Here is a 25,741-nt window from a genome sequence, read left to right as displayed (position 1 = left end):
AATTTTTTTACTAAATTTTTCTTGTTTATTATTATTAGGAATTATTTATCCAAATAATCCAATTTTTCAAAAAAAAATCCAAAATAATCTAATTTAAAAAAAAAAATTCAGACTACCCCACTTTGAAGAGGAAGCGCCAAATGAATTGGCATATGCTCTTAAACTTATAGAGGAGACGCCAATTAGATTGGCTAGTCCACATTGTGTTGTCAATCCAATTGGCACCTATGTGTTAAGTTTTAAAGGAGGCGTCAATTGGTCTGACACTTTTGTGTGTTTCATAATTTTTTTTTTAAAACATTGTACATGATAGATAAAGTCGAAATCAGATCAATTCATATTAATATTAATACTCGTTTACACAAAAAAGACTAATGTCGATGACCGAGATCACCTAACCGATTTCCGGTTTCACATCCCCTAGCTACCTGAACTCGTAACTCATGTTGATGATTCACCCCAGGTGTTTGAGCATTTGAGGGGCCAGGAACATCACCATCAACTGTAGGAGATTGCTTGAGATAGTCAGAAAAATCGGCATAGTCTTGTGTATGCATCAAAGGGGTACCGCCATAGTTGAGTTCATGACCCATGCTAGAGTAGTTGGGTTGTGTTTGAGTTGTTGGAGGGCGACCGAGACGATTGAAGGGAGACATTGATGTGAATGATGCGTCGAGGAAAAGTTGAAATGATTGTTGTGGTGTTTGGTAGACATATGATTGTTGAAGGTTTTGGTTTTGAGATGTTTGGGCTTCTTGGCTATGATAGGAAGAGGGACGGTTGGTGTTAAATGGTCGTTGAATGTTTTGACTAAGGCGGCTATGATAGGGTGATGTGTTGGGTGCATAGCGATGTTGGATGTCTTGATGATGATCTAGTTGTTGGTGGTGGTACGGGGTATGCTCTTGGTATTGTGGTTGGGTGTATGACATGTTAGGGTTGTATGTTTGTGTGTTTGTGGATGGGAAATTTTGATGGATAAGGGGTTGTGAGTAGTCGGTTTGACAATATTGTTAGGGGTTAGATGTTAAGCCTTTTGGTGTGTAAGTTTCCTAACGTGGGTCGTATAGGTACATATCCTCGGCGATGAGCTCAAATCCAACCGATATGTATCAAGTCATATAATTACGACTTGGTTTTTCTTTAGTTGACATCACAACGTCTGTTAAGACATGGTCTTGTCGGTGCTTCCATTTGCGACACTCAGATCTAGTGAAGCTTTGCCATGGGTTAAAATTCCATTGGTCGTTAACTTTGCGTAGATGTCATTCTCCTAGGTTTGTCGGGGGATCTGGAATGTGTTGAAGCATACCGAACTGCAATTTAACACGATCAGTATTGTGCATCTCCATAGTGATGAATCTTATGATCGGTGTGCATGCAGTTCAAGCGGCTGCGTCTTGTTCGTTGATTTCATGGTTATGATCCAAATTTAGATATTAACGCCAAATGAACTGAAATGTGAACATATATTAGATTATAAATTTGGTAGAAGAAATTAACAAATTATTACAAAATAATTAGGTTAATGGCCATATATCTGTCGGTCGAAGGTGATCCAAGAGATTGCGATACTGGGTAATAAAGTGTCTAGGACATCTATTATAACTCATACCACGTGTCGACCATTTGCACCATAAAAGTAAAAATACATAACACGAGCTATAAAGATAAGCCAAACAAGCAGACCCCAAACTGTAACTTCCTATTTTATCTACATGTCTTAGTAAAGGTAAATACATAACATGCATAAATTAAGCGATGCATTGATATGTCTTAGTAAAGGTAAATACATAACATGCATAAATTAAGCATTGCATTGATATGCCAAACAAGCGGACCCCAAACTAATGTTGAACAAGATCACTGTAAATTAAGCGTTGCATTGATATGTCAAGACATTTTTCCGCTTGTTAACAAAGACCCATCAGTGAAGGTGAGTATAATAATATCTCATATCGTCACAAGATATAATTATACTCCATCTTACAAGAAAGCGTGGATTGCAAGGACAAAGGTCGTTGAACATGGATTCATACAAAGAATTGCCACAATTTTTATGGGCCCTAAAAACATACGTACTAGGAACTGTTGCAATTATGGAGACATTGTCAGCAATTACGCCATACAGAACCTGTGTTGTTGGAAATAGAATCTTTCACCGCCTTTTTTGGGTGTTTGAACCGTGCATCAAAGGTTTTACATTCTACAAACCTATTATTCAAATTGATGGAACATGGTTATACGGAAAATACAAGTGTGCTTTGCTTATGGTTGTTGCACAAGATGACAATAATAATGTCTTTACCATTGCCTTTGCTCTGGTTGAAGGTGAAACCGCTGGTGGTTGGGGTTTCTTCCTTCGACATCTCAGAATACATGTCGCTCCACAAGCTAATCTATGTTTGATTTCAGATAGACATGCTTCCATTGAGAGTGCTTACAATAACCATGATATTGGATGACATGATCCTCCTTCTACCTATGTCTATTGCATTAGACATATCGCACAAAACTTCATGCGTGCAATCAAAGATAAAAACCTTCACAAAAAAGTGGTGAATGCATGGTATGCTCTAACTCAGCCGCCATTTCAACAGTACCGTGATGAAATTAGATTGTCTAATACAGATGCAGGAAGGATGGATGAATAACGTACCAGTAGAGCAGTGGACAAGGGCATTTGATAGAGATTATCGATGGGGTCACATGACAACAAACCTTGTGGAATGCATGAACGACGTATTCAAAGGCATTAGAAATCTACCAATAACCGCTTTGATCATAACAACCTATTTTAGGTTGGCTTCTATCTTTGCAACCAGAGGTGAAAGATGGAGTGCAGTGTTAATGTCGGGTCAAATATTTAGTGAATGTTGTATGAAAATGATGAAAGTATCAAAGCTAGCACACACACGGTTACAGTCTTTGACCGTCATAGGCAAATTTTAGTGTACAGGAAACAATTGACCACAATGAGGGGAGGCCAAATTATCCTATGTTGTCAAACTAAACAGAAGTTGGTGCGATTGTTTACAAGGCCATTACGGCATGCGCACATACTCGCCAGGATGCTTACAGTCATCTATCTGATGTTTACAAGGCCATTACCATCATGAATGTGTATAACAAAAGCTTCTCAGTACTACCAATGAAGGAATACCGGCCTCCATGTGAAGGTAACATAGTTTGGCACAACAATGAGATGCGAAGAAAGAAAAAAGGACGACTAAACAACACGCGTATTAGAACAGAAATGGATACGACTGATAAAATGATAAGATTATGTAGTATATGTCGTCAACCAGGACACAATAAGAACAAATGTCTCAATCTAGGAGCAACATCTGCATCATAATTTAGTATCTCCTTTCAATTTTTGTAACCTTGGATTTTTATATATCATTATCTTTTTGTTACAACAAGGTTAACAACAAACATCACTACAACATAAGCAAACTTAAAACAGAATATTTCTAACTGATTACAACAATCAAACTGATGTCATCTCGTCCAAACATCATTTTCCTAGCATCCTTATCAGTTTTGACTCGCACCCAACCAAATATACTATCGAGTCTCTCAATACTTCTAATTTTTCCCCTTATGGTATTTTTCCATCTAACCAACGAACCAACTCCCTCTTCAGTTGATCGAAACTACAGATGTTCCAAAAGAGCATCAACATCAGATGTCTGTCTCTCAAATAAATCACTTTTCCATAGTGACGACGAACACCAAATATGTTTGCAATATGACGAAATGAGATGTGGACAAACGAATCACACAACACATCTATTTATAACCAAAAAAATTCACATTACATTGAGGCGCCAGACCAATTGGCGCCTCTTCTTCCAAATAACACATGACCGTCAATTGGATTGGCAGCACCATGTGTTGTAGCCAATCCAATTGGCGCCTCCACTTAAAGTTTTAGGGTATGCGTCAATTGGTCTGGTGCCTATATCTAACGTGTTTTATTTTATTTTTGAAACTGAGGTAGTTTGAGATTTTTTTTGAAAACGGAGTTATTTTAAAAAAAAAATTGAAAAAATAGGGTATTTGAATAAAACTTTCTATTATTAGTATATTCAAATTATCATATAAAAATAAAATTAAGGTTATTAATTAAAATATATACTTAGAAAATAAAAATTAGAGTTTTATTGAAAATTAATTTTGGTGGAACGGATGAAGTAATTAATATACATACATTATATATGCATATTAAAAGTCCTTCTCGTGCATTATTCTAAATTTAGATAATGAAGAATAATATTTATTAGATTTAAAAATGAGGAATAACATAGATCATTTGGTCTCCTGGTTGAATAGCAAACCAAGCAATCTCAACTCTAAGCTGACTTGTTTTCCGTTGCCACGTAAAGAAGTTAATCACCATGAATATTTTCGTCCATTATTTAGTTCTCAGTGCCACGTAAGTGTGTACTCCTTTTGACTCAGCTTCTTATCCAGTAACCACAATTTCTCAATCAAATTGTCAACAGGTGCTTTGACGTGTCCTCGTGCCAACTTTGATGGACACGAGGTGAGATACTGAGATTAAGTTAAACAAAGTGTGGAAGGGAAGATTTAGAGTTTTTTTTATGATGACTAGACATGAGGTTGGGTTTGTGGATAAGGTGTTACGACTTTTTGGTATCCAACGTGTATTCAGTTTCTGTCTGAGTCTACTTTTCGTTTCTGGCTTGCTTGTGTATCGGGCAGGTCGCATTCTTGTGTTTGGAAAATCTTCTAACACAAGGATGTTATCTTGGGAGTGAATGACAAGTCATTCTTGTATTTTTAAGGGAATTTTCAATTACTTCTGATCCAGAAGATTTTAGTGGCAGCATCATTAACTATACTAGTAGAACTTAGAACTTAGACTTAGACCCAATGCAAGAATAGTTAATTATCTATAGCACCTTTAGTGCGGTAAAGGAAGTGAGTGAACTGTTATACTCCTATGATATTTCATATTCATTATAAATCACATGCACAAAGACCACCGAGAGCATTTTCAATGGTGCTATTCATTTTTTTAGGTTTTGTGGGATTTATTAACCCACATCATCTTGAAATAGTTTATCTAATTTTCATTTTAATGATATAACTATAAAGAATTCATATTAGATCCTATAAATTTATCTCATATATTAATATTTTAAAAATATATAATATAAATTTATATAAAAATTTCAGTGTAGAAAAAATTGAGTGTAAGAATTTGAATGTAAAAGATTTTGAATTATCATACTTTAAAAACTAAATAATTATTAAAGTAGCATAAAAAAATAAAAATAAAAATGAAGTAAAACTCATAAAATTAACATTTGATGGTGTTTATGATTATTTTATTCAAAACAACGTTGCAACGGTTTTCCAGCATGGAGAACTCCAATGGCATTTAGATTTGAAAAACATTGCTCTGCGTGGAGAATTTGGGAAAAACTCTAACTAGAGTTACTCTAAACATTATCAAAGGAATCGGTAAGTAGACTCATATCAAAGGTATTATCAATTTATACAAACTCCTATAAGCAAACAATATAAGTCATAAATGTTGAATGGAATAAAATTTGGATGGAAGTCATAAATGATTGTCTCAACGATAACACCGAAAAGGAGTTGATAAGGTTAGTATGTGAGGCGGAGCAATAAGTCCGCAATATAAATAGGCGTAGAAAAAGAAGATTAATGATATATCAAAATTGTGAAGAAGTGCATAATCGCTTGTTTAATGATCATTTCTTTGAAAATTTTGTATACACAAGCTCAATTCCATTAAAGGTTTCGTATAAAAAGATATGTGTTCATTCGCATCGTTGAAGCCTTGGGAAATCATGATGAATACTTTCAAAGAAAGATTAATGCATTCACTAGAACAAGACCTTCATCATTGCATATGTGCATTGCTACTCTTTGTATACTAGCATATAGATCACCAACTAAGCTGAAAATGTGGATGATTATGTTCACATTGGTGAAAGTAAAATATTGGAGTGCTTATACATGTCTGTAATGGACGTGTGTGAAATATTTGGTGATGAGTACATGAGAAGACCAAAGAATAAAGACATTGCTAGTCTACTACAACTCGGTGAGGCACTTGATTTTCTAAGTATGCTAGGTTCAATTGATTGTATTTATTGAGAATGGAAATTTTGTAATGCTTGATGGAAAAGTCTTTTTTCTAGAGGTGATCACAGTAATCCATAATCATGTTTGAAGTTGTTACATCTTTCTAACAACGACATTAATGTGTTAAACATATTATGTTTTAAATAAAAAGACTCCAAAAGTGAAATACAATAAGAATCCCAATTTCCCAATGACAAGAATTAGTACAAAAGGAGGTTCAACGAGCATTTTGAGTACTCAAATCCCAATTTAAAATTGTATGTGGTCCAACTCATGCTTTATGTAACACCCTAAATTCAATTAATTTATTTTATTGAATTTAGTTGTATTTTATTTAAATTACTTAAATTAGTTTATATGTTTTATTTGGGTAATTGGTAAGAATGTGTTTTTGGAGGGTATTAGAGAGAGTTAAGGGGATGGTAGAAATTAATTAGATTTATTTTAATTAATTTAACTTGAGTGGGATAATTAGAATAAGGTGGTTGTAGAAAAATAAGGGGAATAATTGAATTTGATGGATAATTGAATTATTAGAATTAAATAATTAAATTAAAGGAAATTGGAGTTAGTTAGAGGAGTAAAAGCAATATGATAAATAGGAGAGGTGATAAGGAAATAATATAATTAGCGGAATTAGGTTTTGGCTTAAACAAAACTGAGTGAGGGCTGAATTTTTACAGTACGTAGTATTTTGGAGAACAAAAGAAAAGAGGCATGGGAGACAATCTAGGGTTTGCAGAGAAAACACCATTGTTGAGGAGTTTAGAGTTTACTTTGTTGGAAATCCAAGGTAAGGGGGAGATTACTCTTCTGTGAGTGTATATTATATGAAGGGTAGATGGGGATCCTCATTCTCTTATAGGTTTATCTTTTGATTTCACCATTGTTGATGTGTCCATGTATTCTTTATGAAAATTGTGTCAATTGTATGTCAAATTGTTATGATTCATGACTTAATATGTGTGTTATAACATGTTTAATTGTTATGAGATTGTTATATGTTGTTAAATACATGATATAATGTGTTTGGATGTTATAATTTGAATTGGTTTGATGAATGGGGTTTATGGGATGGACAAGATGAAGTAAACATGCTGAAAACTGGAATTTTTGGGAAATTGGCTGATGTCAATTGATTGAATAGGCGTGCAATCGATTGACATCGTGTGTCAATCGATTGCACACCTATTCAATCAATAGTTCTTAGATAAAACGTGAAAAATTGGAAAGGCAGAATGTAATGAGGAATCATGTCAATCGATTTCTCCTAGATGTCAATTGATTGATGTTAGTTGAATTTTGGAAAATTGTTGAGTTGAAACCTATTATTTTATCCGACTGCTTTTTCTATAACTTTAGTTCCATAAGTTTAAATGAGGTGTGGTTTGAAGCGTTGGAAAGTTAACGTATATGACTATCCCATAGTAATGTATTAAGAGGAAAGATGGGAACTTGATTTTATGAAAAATAATTATTTTACTTGTTACATAATAGTTGACGATAACGAACAAATAGTTAATTAGTGCAAACAAATGAATCAATGATACATCTATGTTAAGATATTTTAACATGATTGAGTGTTGTGTGGATGTTTATTCAATGTGTAAATATATGATATGAATTTCAAGTATAATTATGTGAATTATTGTAAATACTCGTTGATGATTGTTGAATGATAATTAATCTACTTACATATTAATGTTTATGTAGTGTAGCAATTGTATGAGATGCATATGATGTTGTATGAGGTGAATACAATTGCTATTATTGTGAGATTCATGATTATATGGTGATTAACTATGTATATTTGATGTAATGATAAATAGTTCAGAAGGGGAACTATTTGTATGCTTGTATGCATTGTTGTTATGATTATTTGATAGTAATTTAGAATGATTGATTACTATTGTGTGTCAATGCATGTTGTTTATGGTTAGAAGGGAGACTGTAAGCACTATTATTATTGTTGCATTTATTTTAATTAACGTGCATCATTGTGTCGTAACGTTGAAAGAGGCATGTTTGCTAGTTCAAAAGGGGGACTAATGGTTTGTCCCATGCTCAGAATGGAGGCTTGGAGCTAAAGGGGGGGTGGGGGGTCATAGTTTCAGAAAAGGGAACCCGGTTCCTAAGAGAATCAAATGTTAAGTTGGTACCACATGCATATAAAGTCGAGGTGTTGTCATATTGCATACAAGTTTGTATTTGTGAACTGATTATTGTTATGTGAATACATTACTTGTCGATGATTGTTGTTGTTGTTTAGGCTACCCTTCCTAATATTTGAATTGCTAACATATTTGAGTGTATTCTCACCCCTTTGCATTATGTTATCCACCGTGGACATCTTGCAGATAATTAGGAGTGAAGTTTTATTGTTGTGAGTGGAAGATAACCCTTGGAGCTTACCTTCATTTATTTTATTATTTTCGCTTTTAGTCAATTAAATGCTCTGATCTGTAACATCGGGATGGGACAATTTTCTTATGTTTTGAGTTAATGTTGAATTATATGCTTTAAAGTCTAACACTTTATTCCTGAAATTGAATTTTGAAGTTGTTATTATGACAATTTCCACGGCATGTTGTTAAATGTTTTCGAAAGTTTTGAATGGTTGTTGTAGTGACAACTTAAATTGTAGACTAAATCTTTTGTTTGTAAGTTTCGAGGTTTATGGTGTTACATAGTGGTAGCATAGCAGGTCGGTCCATCCGGCTAGGTTGTGTAATTTTGTTTGTTCCCTGGTACTTGACATGTGTGTGAAACACTGTCAATATTTGTTTTGTTTTTCTAACCGCTTGCTAGCATGAGCGAGATTGAAAAAATGGGGGACAAGCTTCTACTTCTCTAAGATGTTTAAGGCGTGAAGGGGGTTGGTTCAGCGTGCTGTTGATTGTAATATGCAGGGGTTATTGAGGTTGTGTTGTTTCTATAATCCTATGAGAGTATGAAGACGAGTTTCATTACATCGAGACATGTAGGAATGTCCTTGAGACAGAATGCTTAAGTGTTCACGGTGTTATCATCCTTGAGAGGAGGAAGCTAGAAAATGATTACAGACCTACCTATTGTTTGTGAGTTTCCTGAAGTGTTCCCAAATGACATAAGTGATTTGTTATCGGAGTGTTAGGTGGAGTTTGTTATAGACTTAGTACCTGGTACTAGTCCTGTATCGACGGTGTCATATAGGATGTCTGTTTCAAAGTTGGGTGAGCTGAAGAAACAGTTAGAGGATCTACTTGAGAAAAAGTTTGTTCGACTGAGTGTTTCACCATGGGGAGAGCCAATGTTGTTAGTCAAGAAGAAAGATAGTAGCATGAGATTGTGTGTTGATTATCGACAATTGAATAAAGTGAATATAAGATAAGTATCCTCTTTCGAGAATTGATAATTTGATGGATCAGTTGGTTGGATCTTACATATTCATTAAGATTGATTTGCGATCGGGTTATCATCAAATTCGTGTGACACTAGAAGATATTCTGAAGACTGCATCCAAAACAAGATATGGTCACTATGAGTATTCAGTGATTCCGTTTGGTGTGTCTAATGCGCCTGGAGTGTTCATAGAGTACATGAATAGAATATTTCATCCGCACTTAGATCAGTTTATGGTTGTGTTCATCGATGATATTTTGATATATTCTAAGTCTGATGAAGAGCATGCGGAGTATCTGAAAGTTGTGTTGCAGACTTTGAAAGAGAATAAGTTGTATGCGAAGTTATCTAAGTGTGAGTTCTAATAAGTGGGCTTCCTTGGTCATGTCATGTTTAGTGGTGGTACTGCAGTGGATCCATCAAAGATAGAGGCAATATTGCAATGGGAGACCCCGAAGTCTGTTACTGAGATAAGAAGTTTTCTTAGTTTGGCTGGTTAGTACAGAAGGTTTATCGAAGGCTTTTCGAAGTTGGCATTGCCTTTGAACCAGTTGACTCGAAAAGGCCAAGCTTATGTGTGGAGTGTTCAATGTGAAGAGAGTTTTCAAGAACTCGAGAAGAAGCTGACACCAACTCCAATTTTGATTTTGTCGAGTCCAAGTGAATCATTTGTTATGTATTTTGATGTTTGCAATATGGATTTGGGCGGTGTGTTGATGCAAAATAGTCAGGTTCTGGCTTATGCTTCTAGACAGTTGAAAGTTCATAAGAGGATATAATCTACGTATGATCTAGATTTGGGAATTGTGGTGTTTGTGTTAAAAATTTGGAGGCATTGTCTGTTTAGTTCTAGGTTTTAGGTGTTTAGTGACCACAAGAGTTTGAAGTATTTATTCGATCAAAAGGAGTTGAATATGAGGCAGGGGAGGTGACTCGAATTTTTGAAGGATTATGATTTTGGCTTGAGTTACCATCCGGGTAAAGCCAATGTCGTAGTTGATGCTTTGAGCAGAAAGTCGTTACAAGTGTTGATGCTTATGGTTCAATAATTGGAGTTAATCGAGCAATTCAGATATCTGAGTTTGTTATGTGATAGGACTTTTAATAGTGTAAAGTTGGGCATGTTGAAGTTGACTAGTGGTATTCTCGAAGAAATCAAAGAAGCTCCAAAATCATATTTAGTATTGATCGACCAGTTAGTGTTAATCAATTAAGGAAAATGAGGTGATCTCAGAATCAACGAGAATTGTGTGATAAGACTCAGAGACAGGGTTTGTGTACCAGATGCACCAGAACTTAAGAAGAGTATTCTTGAGGAAGATCATAGAAGTGGTATGGGTATTCATCTCAGTTCCACTAAGATGTATCATGATTTGAAGAGGTTGTTTTGGTGGCCATGAATTAATAAAGAAGTAGTTGAGTTTGTTTACGCTTGCTTGACTTGTCAGAAGTTGAAGATTGAACATCAGAAGTCGTTGGGTTTGATGCAATCATTGAGTACTCCCGACTGGAAGTGGGATAACATTTCCATGGATTTTATGACAAGTTTTCCTAAGACGATGAAAGGATGTGACTCTATCTGGGTCATTGTTGATAGACTAACTAAATCAGCTCATTTCATTCCGATTAAGATCAATTATTCATTACAGAAGTTAGTCGAGTTGTATATTGAGAAGGTTGTTAGCTTGCATGGAATTCTGTCGAGTATTGTTTCTAATAGAGATCCATGATACACATCGAGATTCTGAGGGAGTTTGCAGAAAGCCACGAATACTAAACTCAAGTTGAGTTCTACTTATCATCTACAGATGAACGGTCAGACATAGAGGATTATCCAGTCTTTGAGGATTTGCTGAGAGCTTGTGTTTTGGAGCAGGGAGGTAACTGAGACAGTTACTTACCGTTGGTTGAGTTCACTTACAACAACAATTTCCATTCTAGTATTAGAATGATACCATTTAAGGCTTTGTATGGTAGAAGGTGTAGAACACCTTTGTATTGGTATGACTTTAGTGAAAGTGTCATGCTTGGATATGAGATTGTTCAGCAGACTACCAAGAAGATCAAGATGGTACAAGAGAATATGAAAGCTTTGTAGAGTCACAATAAGGGTTATCATGATAAGAGGAGGAAAACACTTAAGTTCCAAGAGGGAGATCATGTGTTTTTGCGAGTTACTCCGGTAACTGGTGTTGTTCGAGCTTTGAAATCTCAAAAGCTCACGTCGCGTTTCATTGGTCCTTATCAAGTTATGAAATGAGTAGGAGAAGTGGCCTACAAAATTGTTTTACTGACGATTCTTTTGAATCTTCATGGTGTCTTTCATGTGTCTCAACTGAGGAAGTATATTCTTGATCTCTCTCATGTGATTCAAGTGGATGATGTTCAAGTTAGAGAGAACTTGATCGTTGAGGAATCTCCCTTGAGAGTAGAGGATCACGAAGTGAAGCACATGAGAGGAAAAGATATTGTGCTAGTGAAGGTGGTGTGGGGAGGACCTGCTGGAGGCATCATAACGTGGGAGTTGGAAGGTCGGATGAGAGAGTCGTATTCGACCCTGTTTTCTTCAGGTAATTTTTTAGGATGAAATTCTATAAGTGTGGGAGAGTTGTAACACCCTGAATTCAATTAATTAATTTAATTTAGTTTCACTTTATTTAAATTACTTAAATTAATTTATATGGTTTATTTCGATAATTAGTGAGTATATGTGTTTTGCAGGGTATTGGAGAGAGTTAAAAGAATGGTAGAAATTAATTACATTTATTTTAATTAATTTAAGTTGAGTGGAATAATTTAAAATAAGGTGTTTATAGAAAAATAGTAGAAATAATAGAATTTGATAGATAATTGAATTACTAGAATTAAATAATTAAAATAAAAGAAATTGGAGTTAGTAAGAGTAACAAGGACAATATGGAAAATAAGAGAGTAAGTTGAGGGTGATTAGAGAATAACATAACTAAGGGAATTAGGTTTTGGCTTAAATAAAAAACAGTGAGGACTAAACTTTGATAGTACGTATTATTTTGGAGAACAAGAGAAAAGAGGCAAGGGAGTCAACCTAGGGTTTGGGGAGAAAACACCAATGTTGAGGAGCTTAGGACTTGCTTTGTTAGAAATCCAAGGTAAGGGGGAGATTACTCTTCTATGGGTGTATACTGTATGAAGGGTAGAGAGAGATCCTCACCCTCCTTTATGTTTTTCTTTTAATTTCACCATTATTTATGTGTTCGTGTGTTATGGATAAAATTGTATCAATTGGGTGTCCAATTGTTATGATTCATGATTTAATATGTGCGTTATAACATATTTAATTGTTATGAGATTGTTATATGTTGTTAAATTCATGATATGGTGTGTTTGGATGTTATAATATGAATTGGTTTGATGAATGAGGGCTAGGGGATGGGAAAGATGAAGTAAATGTACTAAAAACTTGAATTTTTGGGAAATTGATTGATGTCAATCGATTGTCACCCTATGTTAATCGATTTCCCGCTTGAAAAATTAGAAAAATTAAACTATTTAATCGATTAATTCCCCTATTTAATCAATTGTTCTTAGCCAAAACATGAAAAATTGTAATGAAGAATCATGTCAAACGATTGCCCTCAGATGGCAATCCATTGATGCTAGTTGAAATTTGAATTTTTTTTGAGTTGAAATCTATTACTTTATCCGACTGTTTTTGCCATAACTTTAGTTTCGTGAATTCCAATGAGGTGCGATTTGAAGCGGTAGAAAGCTAACAATATGGATATCTCATAGTGTTGTATTAAGATACTAGATAGGTACTGGAATTTTTGAAAATTAATTGTTTTACTTATTACTTAATAGTTGACGACAATGAACGAATGGTTAATTGTTGCAAGCGAATGAATCAATGATGAAGTGATGCTAAGATGATTTAACATGATTGAGTGTTGCATGAATGTTTATTCGATGTGTGAATATATGTTGTGAATTGCAAGTATAATTATGTGAGTTGTTGTAAATAGTTGTTGATGATTGTTGAATGATAATTGATCTACTTACATATTGCTGAAAATTAACACTACAGTAAGCTTAAAATGACTCTAACATTCACAATTGAATTACATGCACACAAAGATCAAAAGGACTTTTATTCGGTTATAACTTGACTAGGGTACAAGTGAGATAAATCCTAAGGGGGTACTAGGCTAAAATTCAAATGGTCAAAAGAAAATTGAAAAGAGTTGTGTGAGTTGAACTAAAAATATTTCATTCACTTTCAAACAACACTTTTGCGTTTTCTATTCTCTTTTCTATTTTTATTTTTATTTACTTTTTTTTTCTTTCAAAAGGAATACAATAAGGACAAGAGTTTTCTTCCTTATTTCTTTTCTTCTTTTTTCCTTCTTCTTTTATGTCAAGCCTTGAAATATTACAACTATATTAATGCTAATTCAACCTCACACAACTCCAACAAGCTCTTTCAACCCTTTAAATAAGGTGACTTTTTTTCACTTTATGGCTTGTAATGAGTTTAAACAAAGAATTAGATAAATAGACTCAAGGGGGTTTACAAACAAGGGACGATATCATTCAGGATTTACTTTTTGGATAAATGGCTAAAAGTAAAACAAAAACAAGTTACCTTTATCATATCAGTTTCACAAGTAATCAATAGTTTCAAAAAAAGAATCAATTCAAACTCTAGAGACTAACAGACATGAGTGAAGTCACACAGTAGAAAGAAAGAAATAAATTTTTGAATGTTATCAATTATTAGGCTCAAAATCTCACAAAGGTTAATGATCTACCATAAATGATGCATAATTTAGAGCTTGGTCATACTTAACATGCCAAAAATGCACAACAAATCAATCACATCACACCTCGAGACATTAAGCAATAGAGAAGAGAAATTACTCAAATAACAGTTGCAACCCAAAAACCAATGAAAAATCATGCATTTTTTCTAAATAAGAAAACAAGTAAGTAAATGAAAAACAAGAAAACACACAAGTAAGCGATTCCCTCCCCCACACTTAAGACACATATTGTCCTCGATGAAAGAACATAAGTATAAAATAAAAGAGAGGAGAGATAGGAAAAAACACACCCAAAAGGTCAAGGTGGATAGATGATTGCATAAGCAACATTTCCTAAAGAGAGCTCTTCTATAGTCTCTTCTTCTAAAGTGGGGATATTCTAGAGTAGCTTTGGGTAGTGTCCATTGACCTTGAAATTTTTATTAGTGCCTTCGCCTCATATTTCAGAATCAAAGAAGGATCTTCGATAAGTAAAAGTTTCGAATGGGCACTTGAAATTGATCTTATTTTCCACAACATCAAGGATAAAAGGATTAAGGGAATGCCTCACTATTTTTGTTCAATATTCAAGTGAGGCCTTATGTATACTCATGGATGTGCTAATATCATGAATGTCAACCAAGATCCATCAAATTCCCTTCTTATGTTCCTGCAATAATTTCTCTTCCTGCTCAAATTGAAGCTTTGATGAATAATATAAATCCTTAAGAAGTGTTTTAGGTTCTAAAGAAGGTGGTTGTTCAATGGATAGTTTGGTTGAGGCATCTGGGATGTCGAGAGCTTCAACTGCATAAACAACTTCATCTACAACTTCATCTGTAGGAAAAATTTCAACCTACAAGGCAGCCTCAACCTCAACACAAACTAAACAAAGGTTAGTGTTAGTACATGAATTACAATAGTAAGCATCATCAAAGTCAGACAATGATGGAAAGTCAGATGAAAACAAATCAAAATAAGTATGATCAACAAACTCAGAAAGAAATTCAATGTGAAAAAAAGAATCTTCTTCCATGGGATGTTTCATAACATCAAAATGGTTAAATTTAGCAATGATATCACCAAACTCCATGGATATTGTGTCATCATCATCATCAACATCAATTTTTGTTTTTTATGTTTTCATGAATGACCTGCCTAAAATGACGGGTACCCTATTTGAATTTGTTTCTCCATACATGTCCAGAATGTAAAAATCTGCAGGAAAACTCAAGTCATTAACTTGAACAGGCACATCTTCCATTACTCCAATGGGGCGAGCATTAATACTGTTTGCCAATTGAATAATAAGACTTGTATGCTGCAAAGGACCAAGATTAAGATTGTTAAAAATAGAAGTAGGCATAACATTAAAAGAAGCTCCTAAATTTAACATGCAATTTTCGAATTTACTATCTCTAATGGTACATGGAATAGCAAAAAATCCTGGGTCCTTGCATTTCTGTGGCGTGGCCAGATTGAGGTCTAAAACGGTAACCTTTTTAGGTGAAGGTTTAGGTTGAATAAGGGCCAAAATGTTTCGTCCCAAATTGACTCTCTCGTTTCCCTTCAACCTCCTCTTGTATGTGCATAAATCTTTCAGAAATTTTGCGTATTTCAGAAGCTGCTTAATCACATCAAGTAGTGGAATATTCACTGCCACATTTCTAAATACATGCAAAATCTATCTCTCTTTCCTTTTCTTCCTCATCAATATTTTTATTTTTCACAACTCTCTGTGGGAAAGGAATTGGAGATACATACTTTTTCTCAACAACAAACTCAGAATCAGGCATGGGCTCAACAACTTTTTTATTTTTTTCCATCCCTGGTTCAACCGCTTCAACATTATTTCCAGATCTCAAGAAAATTGCACTCACATTATGGTCTTTTGGATTCATTACTGTTTTGGCTGGTAGTTGGTTTGACCATTGACCTTAATGCATTACATTCATTTAGGTGGCAAGTTGTTCAATCCGTGTCTGCAAATTCTGAATGCTAGAATATATTTGTTGCTGATATTGGAGACTATTTACAGCCATTTGCATGACAAGGTCCTCTAGTGAAGGTCAGGGAGGTGCAGAGGTGGATACTTGTGAGGTGTTTTGTGGTGGTGGCAGCAGTAGCATTAATTGTTGTTGACTAGGTTGTTGCGTGGATGAATTATTATACGGAAGGTTTGGATCATTTGTCCATTTGGGATGGTACCTATTAGTGGATAGGTCAGGAGTGTTGTTGTGCATGTACTGGTTGTTGCTTTGAGGGTTGTAGATGTTTAACGCGTATGCTTGAGGTATCTCAGCGGTCGACTCATCTTGTAGAATAAGACATGTATCGGTCGGGTGTTCAAAAGAAGTACAAATACCAAACAACTTTGTTATTTGAGCTTTACCCACTACCATTTGTCTCACTAAATAAGCAATCTCATCAAGTCTGGTTTCTAGAGCCTTGTTAGAAGAAAAAGCTTGACTCTCATTCACATCCTTTGTTTGGACAACATAATTGTTTCTAGTTGTGAATTGTTGGAAGTTGGGCGACATGTTATCAATCAAGGTTTTGGCAGCAATTGGAGTCTTATCAACAAGTGTTCAATCACTAGCGACATCCAAAATATTTCCTTCCATAGGTAACATCCCTTCATAAAAGTATTGAATTAGCAATTATTCAGAAATTTGGTGTTGAGGACAACTCGACACTAATAGCTTAAATCTCCCCCAATATTCGGCCAATGACTCCATGTCAACCTGTCTAATATTATATATATCTTTTCTGATCGAAGCAGCTCTTGAGGCAAGAAAAAATATTTCTAGGAACACTCTTTTCATATCATTTCAACTTGTAACAGAATTTAGCTTAAGATAATACAACCAATCTTTTGCAGCTCTTTGAAGTGAGAACGAGAATGCTCTGAGCTTGATATGGTCCTCTGTGATTCCTTCAGATCTTAAAGGTGTAGAACACACAACTTGGAATTCCTTCAAATTCTTATGCGGATCCTCACTTGCAAGACCATTAAACCTCGCCAACAAGTGTATTAAACCATATTTCAATTCGAAAGATACATCAATAACAAGATATTCAATATACAAAGCATTATAATTCACATTAGGGACAGAAAGTTCTCTAAGAGTTCTTTGACAATCCATGTTAAACTCATTAGGATAAAATCAACAAAGAATAAGAAAACACAAAACTAATTCAGCAATGCAGTAACAAATAGGAAAATACTGACAATGTCTCTATTCGCAGAAACAATTGAAATACCTAAAAAAATAATTAAAATAAAAGGAAACAAAATACAAAAACACAAAAATTAATCTAATTTAGTCAAATAAGAATTTTGAGATTTATTTTGGAATTTTACGAAACTATGAAAATAGAAAAATGATGAATTTCAGACTTTTAGCGTGCCGTCCACTATTTAGTCCCTAAATAGAGGTTTTTGATCCTTAATTTTTTTCTAATAAAACGGAAAAGAATCAGACTACTTTGAGACAATTTTATTCGAACCTCTTTCATTCTGAATCAGCTTTTGACTTCAATACAAAACTTGTAGCTCTTTCTCTTACCTTTTCAACTCATATTAGAATGCATCAATCCGATTCTCGAAGCTCAAGTTATGGTCTGCACAGTGGCAAGGTATCAAATAACTATTTAAGCTAAAAATAAAGTACGAAAATAAAATAAAGTCAGAAATAAACTTAAATATAAAAACACACTAACATAATAAAAATAATAAAATAAATTATAGAGATGTCTAAGTACTATAATAGAAGAAAATGCATCAAAATATACTGATCACCTACTCACAAAGGGGGTCCAAGAAAGCTTTCATAAATATTACTAATTATGAAAGTGTGATTGCACTGATTTCATTTAATGAGTCTATCTTCTTTTTATATAGGATACAGGTTATTGAAGCAATAGGGGAAATAGTTATTCATGTTAGGAGCCTTAAGATAGAAGCGATATACGGGATTGATTGATTTCATAACCGATACAAGTAGAATTTATATTCTTCTAAGTCCACCAAAGTCATGTTGCAAAAAGATAGTAGTTAAGGCTCAACATGACATTTTTGAGCATGTATTTCTATATTGACTTGTGAAAAAATAAGCATTAGAAAATCTAAAATGGTGTTAAATGTTGTTGTCACTACAATTTCTGACATCGTGAAGAAATGATTCATCTTCCGAACCACAACGGGTGCATAATGATAAATTCTCATATTACGGTAATCCATTACGGATATGGTAGGAATGATATTGTGACTCACGAGGGAAATCAAGACCTTGATTTTTTAAAGGTGGGACTTCCAAATCCAAGACCAAGAGTAAGAGGTTGTTTGATGTTGATTATTTGACATATATTTGTTATTTAAAAGCCAGGAGTAACCACTTTTGCAAATGTAGTTACAACTAGAATGATCAGACCAAACAAAAACGTCTTTTGTGTGATGATTGAAGATTAGATTTTTAGAATTTACATGTGTAATAACTTTGGGGGAAGTTGAATGGACAACTAATTAAGTTGTATCAATATGGTCGATAAACAAACCAAGGGAGGTCCATTGCCTGGACCAAAATATGACGAGTATGATCCAACCCTCAAATAAAAACCATATTTGAGAATATTTGCAACTTTGAAAAAGGAATTTTAAGTAGGGGAACTTGCATTGACATAGGGAGAAAGAACATAGACACCAAACACATACTTTGTAGAAAATGTATCAATCCAGAATATATTGGTTGCTTTGAGCATGCTTCACACGGATTTTTCAAAAATAGATACATTAAAATCCCTAGAATATCATATTCTAATTCCATCGAACTTTTCTAAACATGCAATTTTGTGTGAGTTTTTCATTAACTTTTTTATTTGCTTAATTTATTTTCATCCAATCTTACATAATATAAAATTTTTACATTTAAAAGAAATTAATATACTAATTTTTTTTATAAATAAAATAGTAATAACTTCTATGAACTTAAACATATAACTTTCAGTTAAGATTTGAATATGATTATAGTATCTAATTTTTAACAATAATTTAAAAAATTTATTTAAAGTTCTTTAAAGATACTTAGTTGGCTTTTTTTTTTAATAGTATTAATTAGAATTTAAGATTAAGGTTTTGCAAAGAGAGCATCAATTTTTTTATATTTATAAAAATATTAAATCAAAAAGTAACAAAAGAAATAGAACAGTGATATGGCGTTTCTCACCTTTCCATCCAACAAAGATACCGATGGCGCGTGAAAAAATGACACGTGTCAATACGAAAGTGGAATAAGAACAAGGGACAGAAAATGTAGCGGGACCCATTTGCTCACGTGTATATGTATTCACTGAGCAAACCTCGGGATTCGTAGCCATGCTCGGATCTGATCTCATCGCTCTCACTCTTCTTTCCCCTTTCTTCCTCATTTCCACTTCCACTTTCACACTCTCAGATCAAAATCAAATGCTTCAAAACATTCCCTCATCACACTCACACTCTTTAAGTTCCAATTTTACCCTCACTACTATTATACTCTAACTGAAAACGGTTACAGAGGAGAACGATTTGCAGTTACACATTCAACTGCATTGCATTGCGCTTTATTCGTCAATGTTACTAATTTTGCATTAATGGCGGCGAGTTCTAGAGGCTTCTCAACGACGCAGTTCGATTTCAAGCTCAGAGCAACACGACTCAATGTTGCTCTATTACCGAACAATTACTTCCCGGAGTTATGCCGGAGAAAGCGAAGAAAGACGTTTTCCGATGCGGAACGAGTTCGAATCGGTAATCTCGAATTTCGATGCTGTTGTTCTGAATCGGTTACTCCGATTCGAAGAACGAGTGGACATGAGAAAATCGAGGAACGGAGATTCGATCCGAAGAAAAACCCTCACGTTCATAGAGTTAGAACTCGAGCTACTCCAGCTGCAATGCCGTTCGCTTCTCCACCGTATGTCTATCGTTAAAATCAACTTTGTGTTTCTTGTTTTCAGATTTGTTATTGTAATTAGCTGAACTTTGCATCTTGTCTGAATTCTTCATGTTGATGGAAAATGAAAACGGTTTTAGCAGTCAAAATGAAATAATTGTATGAATGTGAGGTTTTCGTGTGATTTTAGATCTCGAGACTGTACACAGTGCACACTTGATAAGAGATTAATTTGTTTTATTCATATTGGTTCAGTATGTAAGAATTGAGATGCATAAATCTTGTGAGGGTACTGAAATGTTCTGAACTACCTTCCTGAGCATGGAAGAACTGAGTTTACTGTTCATCTTTTTTTACTTTCTCTATATGCATTACCGACATTTCTCAGTTTGTTTCAGAAAATGAAGGATGCTCCTTTGTTTGTGGAAAATATTATGTTATGAATATTACTTTAATTGTTTTTTCTTTATACTTTTTAAAATATACTGTACTACATTGGCTGCAACTTTTTCTCAATTATTACTATGCTTTATGCCATGATGGGCACAGGTCCATTTTGAAGCAGGAAAAGTTCTCTCCTCGTTGCACCCCAAGAAATTCTGGCCCACAGTCACGAGACACCCCGCCCAAAAGAGGTAGTTTATCATTGATGTAGTTCTTTTATTTGCTCCAGACGTTGATTGAAGGCTATCTTACATGTTTTCTGCTAGTCAATCCTGGAATGTTGACTATTATGTATGTTTGTGTCACTGGTTCCTAAACAGACACTGGTATAGCAAATGAGAAGGACTGGGGTATCAGCCTGTTAAATGAAAATGTTAAGGAGTCTGGCACTAATGAAGATGGGAGTACCTGGTACAGAGAAAATGGGGAAGAGCTCGGTGAAAATGGATATAGATGTAGATGGACAAGAATGGGTGGTCAATCCCATGATAGTTCATCAGAATGGAAAGAAACGGTATTTTATACTTTTAATATTTGGATGTAGTTTTTTGTTAATAAAATGTGAAAATAAATCTACAGAAACAGTGTATGTTAAAGTAACATTTTTAATTAGAGCTATCTTATTTTCTTCTATGTTACTTTGATTAGTCATCAAATATAAGATTTTGATGCCAACTTTCTGTTGATAAATGATTTGCAGTACTCTTTGTCAAGAAATATTGTGGGAAACTTATAAAAACAGTAATGACAAAAACTTACAACTGGGAACTTTATGTTTTTGCTCCAATAGCTTTAGATAATTTTCTCACCAGTGAGGTTGCAGTAGTGTAGATAATGTCTTAGTATGCCCAGTATGCATGTGATATGGAGAGGATCATGGTGTCTAAGCACATACCCTCTTCCTTGAAAATATTGAACACTGCATTCAAACACTTCTTGAAGATCAAGTTTGACTCTTGGACTGGCTCTTGACTAAAATTTTAGCTTTTCATGTAATTTATGTACTTTCAGTTGTTTTTTTTCCTCAGCTCTGAACTATTTGTTGATATTGGATAATCTGGATATAGTTCTGTGTAGTTTGAAGGTTAATAATGAAAAGGAGTGTTTTTTAGAAACCTTTGATTTGTTTTTCAATTTGTTGTATAATTTATCAGCCTATTTATTACAATGCTGATTTGCATGCATTATCACAACTTATTTTTGAAAAAACTAAGGAGCTAATATTTCCATTGACATGACATCAGTTATATTTTCATATGTTTTTAGCACATTACCTTAACTTTTTTTTTTGTACTTAAATTAAATTAGGTATGATTTGTAGCATTTTAGGTTGGTTTTTAGTAACCCCGTCAACTGGCTTCCTAGGTGGATTTATTTTTAATATGATAGATTGACAGTATTCAGGACCTCTATCAATATCACACCCCGGGTGGATTCATTTAATTGGCTTTATTGATCTAATTGACAGTGGTGGGAGAAGAGCGACTGGACTGGATATAAGGAGCTAGGTATGTTACTATATATTTGATATAGAGACATTACTGAAAGTTCTTAAGCATTCTTAGTTTGTCTTGGGGCAGTCCAAAATTACTTCTGGGCAGAAGTACATGATTATTTTATCGAAAAGATAGTTTGAGGTGTTCAGACTTACTTCTGGACCCTTGCTCAAACATGCTGATAACACATTTAACATAATTCAGTAGATTTATTGCAACAGCTGATTTTCTATAACATGTATATTTATGTATAAAAATAACATTCGATTGATCTATGATTATTATGTGTATACATATAAAATGTGTTACATCATATGACCTACTAATATCTGCAACTCTTTAATATCTACAGAAATTTATAAAATTTATGTCGACTGCAATAAATCAATTACTATGACTGCATGACTGTAACATAGCCAGTCAGAATAAATGAATAAAGTGATACTAAAAAAATCTTCCCACTAAATTATGACATAACTGAGTTAAATCTATCCTAATCTGTCTGACAGTTGATAAGCAGATTATGCTGCTAGATTGTCCTTCAAAGTTTATTTTCACTTTGCCCCTGTTTTATGCTTTATCATCTGAGCTTCATTAAACCATTGTCTGAATCAACTACCATTATCATCTAATGGTGTAATTGATTGAAGAAATACTGAGTAGCAGGGTTGTTTTGTTGAGATTTCTTAAACTCTTGAATAACCTAGCCTGTGAGTGCTTGTGATTAATTTTGTAAGTTCTCGCAGGTGTGGAGAAATCTGGTAGAAATTCTGAGGGGGATTCTTGGTGGGAAACTTGGCAAGAAAATCTTCATCAAGATGAATGGAGGTCATTGCTTTATTTCTCTGTTTGATGTGAATACGTAAACCCCGTGAATCACTTACACAACTTCTTTCTTGTTCCAATTTACAGTAACATAGCAAGAATAGAGAGGAGCGCACAAAAACAAGCAAAATCAGGAACCGAAAATGCTGGATGGTATGAGAAATGGTAAGTTGATGTATCTTACAAAACAAAAGCTGGCTTCTCTATGCATTATTAATGGATCAAATACATTTAGAATTTCTGACTGTGTTTAACTTAGGTGGGAAAAATATGATGCTAAAGGTTGGACTGAAAAGGGGGCACATAAGTATGGTAGGCTGAATGAACAATCGTGGTGGGAAAAGTGGGGAGAGCATTATGATGGAAGAGGATCTGTTCTCAAATGGTATGTATTATAGCTTAGTTGATTCATTTCTTGTAGCAACGATTATCCACGTGTTTATAGGTGAGCCTCATATGGATGAATAACTTACTGCTGAACAGTGGATTTTGTGAAATTTTATCGGACAATCTTATTTGATTTATGTTTATTTCAGTGGTACTATGCTTACAGGTGTTGAATCATAATATTCTTTCATGCACATTGACTTTCAGTTCTGTTTTCTCTTTTTATTTTTAGTTTGCCACACTTGTTCTCTCTTGTTTTTGTATCTTGATTTTTTTTTTCTATTGATTTCTTTGGATTTAAGTTGATTATGTATTTGGAATTTTGTCATAATTTTTAACCAGAAAGAGTTCATTTTATTCTAATCCTGAATTTTATCTTCTCGGTGCTTTCTTTTCCTTGCTTACACTTCCTCAGGACAGATAAATGGGCTGAAACTGAACTTGGAACAAAATGGGGAGACAAGTGGGAGGAGCGGTTCTTTAAAGGCATAGGTTCGCGTCACGGGGAAACTTGGCATGTATCTCCAAGCAGTGAACGTATGTTATATTTACTAAAATTATACTAGTATATTATTACCTATAATAAAGTCGTCTTTCACATTCGTTGTTGTTCCCGGGCTGTAACCAAAAGCCATGTCTGTTTGTTCCATTAGTTGTTGTCAGAGTGCACCCAATGATGTAGTCTTGGAGGTTTCATTTTATTAAAAGCTTGAGCCTTCCCATAGATGTAATAAAATATAGGATGCATTACCTGCAACTTTTCTTAAGGTATTAATCATGTATCTCATGACTCTGAAAAGTTGGACTTGCCTTTGTTCCAAGGTCCACAAAACGGGGGTTTTATGGGTTTTCTTCTATAAGTCTATGCCGGTGGCTGCCGTGTCAATCTCCACCCACCACATGCCTGTTACATGGTTCTCTCTCTCTAACATAACCATGTGTGTGTTTTTTAATTCAATGCAATTTTCATCCTTTTGCCAGGTTGGTCAAGAACTTGGGGAGAAGAGCACTTTGGAAATGGGTATGGAATCAAAGCTTCCATAAACTAGTTGATTTATTTGTGCACGATGAGCTTAAAAGTGACTGGGATTATTGAATAGATATGTAAACAATGTCTCAGTTTCACTTTGGCAGAATAATTTCCTAAAAATGTTTCTTTTCTGTTACACCGGCTAATTGGTTTGGCTTTTGCTTTCAACAGGAAAGTCCATAAGTATGGAAACAGCACAACCGGTGAGAGCTGGGACATAGTTGTAGACGAAGAAACTTATTATGAGTAAGGATATTTTCTACTGCATTTTATCTCTCTATTTACCTATTTTTCTAGGCCACGGATGGGACTTTTTTGTGAGACTGATCTCTACTTGGGTGTTAACTTAGCTGTGACCACAAGGTGCTTCTAGTTATATACATGGAAAAAATAGCCTCTAAAGTAAACGGCATAATATCTTTTATTTATGATTTCTAGTATGATTAATATTTATTTATTATTTTCATTATATTCTATACATTAAAAGACGAAATATCCATAAGTGGGTATTGGAAACTTTATTTTAAGTCCTAAATCAATGATCAAAAATAAATAGAGATGAAAATATGCTTAATGTTTTGGGTATGAAAAGTGCAAGTTTTAGAAAAAGGAGATGAAGTGCAATTTGAAAAGTTGTTTCAGTTAGGAATGAAGTTGTAGTATGGTTAAATTTACTATATATTCATTTTAAATTTGTCTCTTATGAAGGGCTGAACCTCATTATGGATGGGCCGATGTTGTGGGTGATTCAAGCCAACTACTCTCGATTGAGCCCCTGGACAGACCACCTGGTGTCTTCCCCAATTTAGACTTCGGTTCACCTCCATTGCCCCAAGCAGATGACCATGACCCACCAGTTGATTTCCCCTCGTCGCAGTGAAAATCTGACTTAAAGCACCATCGTTTATTTTGTTTAATTTTTAGAGTAATCATGTCATTAAGAGGAACTCCATTTGTGAAAGATATATATACTCTAGATTAATCATTTTATTCATTCTTTCCATCTTAATGGTATTCTCATTATTTTTCCATTTACAAGTTCTTCACATGGCTTGAAGGTTTTCAATTTATGCCGGGCTCGCTAAGGACAATTTTTAACAATTCTATTTAACCACTGAACTGGCTGCACTTTCAGATCCAGTGTTCCTATTTCCTTACTCTCAAAGACGGACCATAGACAGTCCATCAATTATAGCTGCTTCCGTCAACTGCTCTAAATAAATAGTTAAGGGTCAATAGACTCACACACGGTCACTTATGCATGAAATTTGTGAGTAAAATTTACGTACCAATTTTAACTAAATGTATAAAAGAAATTAT

General features: G+C 34.3%; 1 protein-coding gene across 1 annotated transcript; it reads left to right on the top strand.

Annotated features, from left to right (window-relative positions):
• Positions 1–19,663: 19,663 nt before the first annotated feature.
• LOC127087819 (uncharacterized) lies at positions 19,664–25,452 on the top strand. The gene is made up of 11 exons (XM_051028739.1): positions 19,664–20,260; positions 20,789–20,874; positions 21,004–21,197; positions 22,152–22,191; positions 22,926–23,007; positions 23,092–23,169; positions 23,264–23,389; positions 23,807–23,928; positions 24,373–24,412; positions 24,593–24,667; positions 25,130–25,452. Exons 1-11 carry the CDS (start codon positions 19,938–19,940, stop codon positions 25,299–25,301), a joined length of 1,338 nt encoding a protein of 445 aa, XP_050884696.1. The 5' UTR covers positions 19,664–19,937; the 3' UTR covers positions 25,302–25,452.
• Positions 25,453–25,741: the final 289 nt, after the last annotated feature.

The sequence above is a fragment of the Lathyrus oleraceus genome, chromosome 5 (genome assembly GCF_024323335.1).
Source record: "Lathyrus oleraceus cultivar Zhongwan6 chromosome 5, CAAS_Psat_ZW6_1.0, whole genome shotgun sequence".
In the NCBI taxonomy this organism is placed as follows: Eukaryota; Viridiplantae; Streptophyta; class Magnoliopsida; order Fabales; family Fabaceae; genus Lathyrus; species Lathyrus oleraceus.
Note: the sequence above shows the minus strand (reverse complement) of the source record. Positions and strands in the feature narration are given on the sequence as shown.